Genomic DNA, 6,120 nt, shown 5'->3' on the forward strand with positions numbered 1-6,120 from the left:
ATGCAGTGTGTAAAAATGATATTACACAGACTGTCTAGGAAAGAAAGTAGGATGGCTTGGGGACAGGGATGAGAGAGAGACTTGCTTTTTATTGTATCACCTTTTGTACTTTTTGAATTTGTATCTCATCCATGTATTACCTAGTCAAAAAAAATTTTTAAATGAAACTTGCTTTTAAAAATGTTACATAGGGTTACTTCTTCATTTATAAAGATGCCAACACATTGTTAGGTAAAAACTGTAACACAAGACAATATTACAGTATCAGTCCATTAGTGTGGGTGATGGGTGTATACATTTAAACATATATTTACTGTAGGATTTGGAAAAAAATTAAACTAATGATAGCTGGGACTAAGTGGAACTATGAAAGCCTTTGTTTTTATATTTTTCTATAATAAAATTTACTAACGTAACATTTACTTCTTAAAAAGTGGAAGACAAATCACAAACACAATTTGCAATTCATTCAGCACTCTCAAACCTCTTTAAGAATTCCTTTTGTTACAATTAATAAAGATAATTACTATTCTGTTTTTCAATGTAAAAAAAGAGAATTCCCCTTGTGAAACTTGAATAAATGTTTGTCTTCCCCACCAAATTACAAATTCCTTTAAAAGCAAGGGCAATGGTTTTTTGTTGTTGTTGCTGCTGCTTGTATTGCCCCTCCTAGAGCTACACCTCACCTTCAAAAGTGTTTTTCATAAATAAATGTTAACCAAATCCCCAACTTTCACTGTGTAAATGTATCTGGTGTACCACTAAATATATCAAAAACTAAAATTAGCCCTGGCTGGTGTAGCTCAGTGGATTGAGCATGGGCCTGTGAAGCAAAGGGTTGCTGGTTTGATTCCCAGTCAGGGCACATGCCTGGGTTGCAGGCCAGGTCCCAAGTAGGGGACACACGAGAGGCAACCACACATTGATGTTTCTCTCCCACTCTTTCTCCTTCCCTCCCCCTCTCTCTAAAAATAAATAAATAAAATGTTTTTAAAAAACCTAAAAACTAAAATTAACTTGTTCCCTTTAAACTCACTTCAAACCCATTTCCAGACTTTTCTATTACTCTCAATGGTCCCGCAGTTCTTTATCTCTAAAACAAGAATTCTATCATTTTTTAGCTACTCATTCTTCCTCACAGGATCACTTGCCATCCTGTCAACTTTACATCCCAAATTTTATTATATCTATCCTCTCTCCTAATTAGTTCCACAGGACACAGCATGGCACTGGTTTAAACACAAAAATTGGCCCTGGTCAATGCGGCTCAGCTGGTTGGAGCATCATCCCATGGACCAAAAGGTCTTGGCTTCAACTCCCAGTCAAGGCACACGCCTAGGTGGTGGGTTCAGTCTCCAGTTGGGGCTCATCGATCAATGTTTCTCTCACTTGCTCTCCCTCCCCTGCCTTCCCTTCTCTCTAAAAATCAGTAAGTAGGTCCTCTGGTGAAGATTCAAAATAAATAAATAAAGTCAAGAAATGTGTGCCGATGTGTCTTTAGGAAAGTCACATAACCTCTCATGATCAGTTTCCTCATCTATATAAGAGTAACTATCTTTCAAAATTGATCAAAGGATTATATATAATGCCTTTAAATTGCCAAAGCACAGTCTTGCACAAAATAATCACTCAATAAATTATAATAATGATCACTGCCCGTTGTTAACTCCAGTTTTCATTACGCCTCTCACCTTTTCATCCTCATTTACCACTTCTAGTTTTTCTGAACCATTTTAGGTATTACTGATTACTGGTCAATTAATCTACCTAATGGGTTTTACTAATCATACAATTTCCCATTTCCAAAACATCAAAATAACCCATTTCCTACAAAATAAAGTCCACAGTCCTTTGCTGAGCATTCAAGAACTTCTACGATCTGGTTTCAAACTGCCATTTAGGTATCACTTCACACTGCTATTTTTAGTATACCGTACACTACAGAGATTGACTACTCCATGAGAATGTCCTCCTGTCTGTAACTGTGGAACATATCCTATTCCACAAAAGGCCAATTTCCTATGCCAACTGCCTTGACAGACTCTTCCCTTACTCGCAAATGAAAAGTGATCTCTCCCTCACCTAAAATTACACAGCCCTTATTTGAACCACCAAAGGGACTAAAATATTGATTGAGGTCCTAGTAAGGTCAGAAAGTGATGGGCATTATGGAAATAAAGGTGACAGACCCCAAGGAATTTCCACTGTCTCTTTAAGCATCCATCACATTCTAATTTTAATCATACTGTTGTGGACCAAATCCCCAATACTTAGTTATAAACTCCTTGAGAACAAACATCTCAATATTCCATATCTACCCACAAATCCCTCCTTCTCCTTTAAGACTCAGTTCATAATGTGATCTCTACTAAGCCTTTTCCAATCACTGCCAGAACAAGGTATTTACTACCCATACTAGTGGTCCTGGCCTCTCATGGTCCTCCTTGTTTGTCTAAGAATGAAGAAATACTACATTCTTAAGTATATAGGTGAATGAAAGCCAATTTTCCTAAACTAAAATACTACTAAACTAATTCATCGCATGCTTCTTGCTTTCATTTTTAACTGTTCTCTATTTCTGTATGTGATAGGTTTGTTCTGATGCAATTACTGCCTCCATCGTGATTCTTCTAAAGCCTAGCTAGGATTAGAAAAGTATGGCCACTGAACAGAGCTAGTTGACCTACATGAAATGAAAGAACACAAATGAGTTCATTGTTAGTAAGATATGAAGTTTCCAAACTTTTTATTTTTACAGACTTACAAACCATTCGTTACTTAGAACAACGTAGTTGACTTTTTTATTTTGTCAAGTAAAACGTTAAGATACAACCACTACCCACTATCATCACTATCTCCAAAGAATAGTTCCTTAAAATGATTACATTTACAATGAAAGAAAATGCGGGTTCTGCGTTTTTTTAATTTCTCTGTGGACTTGATTAATGACCACTCTTGACCGGCTTCTGAGAATCTTTAGCATCTACCTATACTCAATTTACGTACTGCAGAGCCAGTCAGACATTCAGGGGCACCCAGTTTACTACGAGATTACTCCACCATTCCCTACCCCCACCCCTCAAAAGGACTGGCTGACTGTACTACATTTTGACGACTGTCTCAGTTTCCCCCTCTTCGCTAAAACCGTTCCTTGCAAATATTTCACATCCCAACCTGTGAAATCTTACCGAGAGAAAAGTATTAAAGTTGCAAGACAAACTGGGGAGCGCCGCAATCCTAAACCGAATGAGTGTCACATCTGGGTAACCTAACTCCCGTTAGAAAAGGTACCTACGAGAAGGAATTTAGGAATTACGGAGCCAACGGAACCTGCACCATCTCCTACTGTCAAACACAGGCTGTCTAAGACCCCCTCCCAGTCACCGCCTGAGGTAAAGCTGAGAACCAAGACATTTTCAAGGCCTAAAGCTGACGGGCTGAGGGGGGGGTGGCTCAAAAAGAGCAAAGCAACAGTACAGCCAACTCAACCAAAGACGCAGAGATCCAAGATAATGCAGGGAAATGAGGTGGCCACCTCTGCCCTCTCTCAGACGCGATGCCCACACCCAGCTGGGGGGAGGGGGTGTGTATGTGAGGAATCCAAGCGGCCGCGGACAGGAAGAAAAGTCGAGGCACGTCTAAAGATTTTTCGTAAGGGTCCCAAAGTCGAGTAGCAGGGTTGGAATGAAGAATCGAAGGCTTACCTCGGCGTTCGGGTGTTTAAAAGTATCTAAAAATAGCAGTTCCATCCCCGAGTCCACCGCCATGTTTGCGGAGGGCGGGAGACAGGGGAGGACTTCCGGGGCAGCCCTACACCCCCGGCCACAGCGGCTCAGGAGAGGAATAGACGGCAGCACTTCCGGCGACCGGAGCGCTAGCGCCGCAAACCTATCCGGAAGCACCGGCCCCGCCTTCTCCAGCGCGGCGGAGTCGCCTTCTGAACGCTCAGGACAGCGGAGAGAAGAGGGCGGTCCTACGGTGGCTGCAAGGGTCCAAACCCTGTCATCCCACCGCGTTACAAAGCCACCTCGGCCTCAGGTTGGCTGAGTGCGGAGCAGGCTTTGTAGAGAGTGAAGGTGGGGTGGGGAACGCCCCACCTCTGGAAGCGTACCCAGTGAAACCGCCCGGAAGCTGCCTTTCCAGGGCTGGCAGGAAAAAGCTGCAATGAGCCAAGTGGAAGAGTAAGACGCTCTTTTAAAAGGAAGAGTAACTTGTCTCAAAACAGAGATATCTGGGGTTTTTTTGTTCTCTCATCTGCAAAATGTGACTGACAATACCTAACCCACAGACTTTTTGTGAGGACTAATTGAAATAAAATTTAAGGAATTATATAAGTATAAAAATGTACTTATACTTATAAAAAGCAAATCTCCCTGTCTCCGCGTTGATGAGCATTGCAGCAAATGGAACTGTTTGGTAGTCTATATTGGCACGAAGGCTGGGAAAGCTATTAAGAATTATCTAGTGAAATTACATGTGCCTATCTCACAGGAAAATTCCTGCACAGGTGCTCAAAGAAATACAGATACAAGAATGTTCACGGCAGCACTTTATAGCTGTAAAAAGGCTGTAAACTTGTCACTAACTAGAATAATAATAATAAGTAAAAAGTGATATATTTATGTAATGTAGTAGTATATAGCATGTGGGAGAAAAGAACTAGTGCCCTGTCTACTAACATGGATACTTAGCAAAGTTAAATGGGTTGAAGAATATGTATTATACAATCTCATTTATATAGTTAAAAACATACAAAAATTATAACTTTTTAGGGGTATATGTTATAAAATTATAAAGAAATGCATTGGTATGATAAATGCAATAATTTCAAGATAGTGGTGAACCAGAGAGATTTAATCCAAAAGTGCTCAAGGGCTTCAAATGCTTTGGTAATTTATTTAATTAGGTTGGTCGTGGTTTCACACGTATGCCTTTTGGTATGTCTGAAATATTTAATAATAAATTAATCTTTTTAAGTAAATTTTCCATCTACACCCTTCCTCAGCTAATTTCCTCCATTCACTGACAGTTTATCTCTTTTACTATTTGTTTTTTTTTCAAAGAACTAGTTTTTGAATTCATATTCAATATTTCCAACATTTTTCTTTCTTTTTTTTTTTGTTATTGACACTATTACAGATTGATGCAGACCCGCCCTCCGGAGTCTGTGTGCTGTGGATGAGGTAAACAAATTCACACGGTTTGCAGAGTCCTGTGGAGACAAAGGGATTGCACTGCCACTCTCTCAAGGGGAGAGCACCTCGACCCTTGCCTGGACAGGCTTTTATTGTTTTCCAGTCGCATTACATCAAAGAAGGTTCTCACTATTTCTACATTTAGTTAAGTGATTATTTCTTACAGATAACAAAAAAGAAAAGTTGCAGGTACAAGGGAACGATAAAAATGATCGATTTGGTTACATTTCGTCCTTGGCACATCTTAGCACATCTTACGTGATAAACAAGTAGAAAGTGACCTTTGCTAGGAAGAATACCTGCTCCCTGGTAACCAGAGACAATAAGGAACCCATGGGTACTGCACATGCACATGGGAATTATGATTTTGAAATAAGGGAGTTCCTTTTTATTGGTTTCTGTTGAGATCACTATGATTAAAAGAGCAAAAAGATGGATAGGAGGTCAAAAAAGGGAGAACATATTAACTAGACTTCTAGGAAAGTCCACAGTCCCTGATTATCTATCCATCACCTCTCATAGTGCATAAGGCCCAAAATTCACTTTTTACTTAGTCTTTTACCTTGTTCCTACCATGCAATTTTGATGATTCAGCCCTTCCCAGCTAAATATGGCTCCCTTAATACAGAGGTATTTTTATATCATTGTGGCCTTGCTTACTTGTTTTCCCTGCTTTGCCTGTGACCCCCTCAATATGGCTTTCAAAAATCTACATACAGTTAACAATAGCATCCAAAAGAATAACATTAATAGAGGAAGTGAAAGCCTTGTATACTGAAAACTATAAAATGTTCCTAGAAAAAAAAATAAAAGACTTAAATAGAAGGCATTTTATTTTTATGGATTGGAAGACAATATTGTTAAAATGACAATGTTACCTAAAGTGATCTATGGAGTCTATGCAATCTCTATTAAAATTTTAACA

The 6,120-nt window shown here is 39.4% G+C and overlaps 1 protein-coding gene across 2 annotated transcripts in view; it reads right to left on the reverse strand.

The window, feature by feature from the left end:
* Positions 1-3,821, reverse strand: part of VIRMA (vir like m6A methyltransferase associated) — a 56,276-nt gene extending 52,455 nt beyond the window's left edge. For both annotated transcript variants that reach the window (XM_037058743.1, XM_037058742.1), the window contains exon 1: positions 3,705-3,821. In XM_037058743.1, the coding sequence (XP_036914638.1) occupies positions 3,705-3,767 (63 nt within the window). In that variant the 5' untranslated portion in view covers positions 3,768-3,821. The remainder of the gene's footprint in view (positions 1-3,704) is intronic.
* Positions 3,822-6,120: the final 2,299 nt, after the last annotated feature.

This window comes from Sturnira hondurensis, unplaced genomic scaffold, assembly GCF_014824575.4.
Source record: "Sturnira hondurensis isolate 20B ecotype Veracruz unplaced genomic scaffold, ASM1482457v3 Scaffold0010128, whole genome shotgun sequence".
Classification (NCBI taxonomy): domain Eukaryota; kingdom Metazoa; phylum Chordata; class Mammalia; order Chiroptera; family Phyllostomidae; genus Sturnira; species Sturnira hondurensis.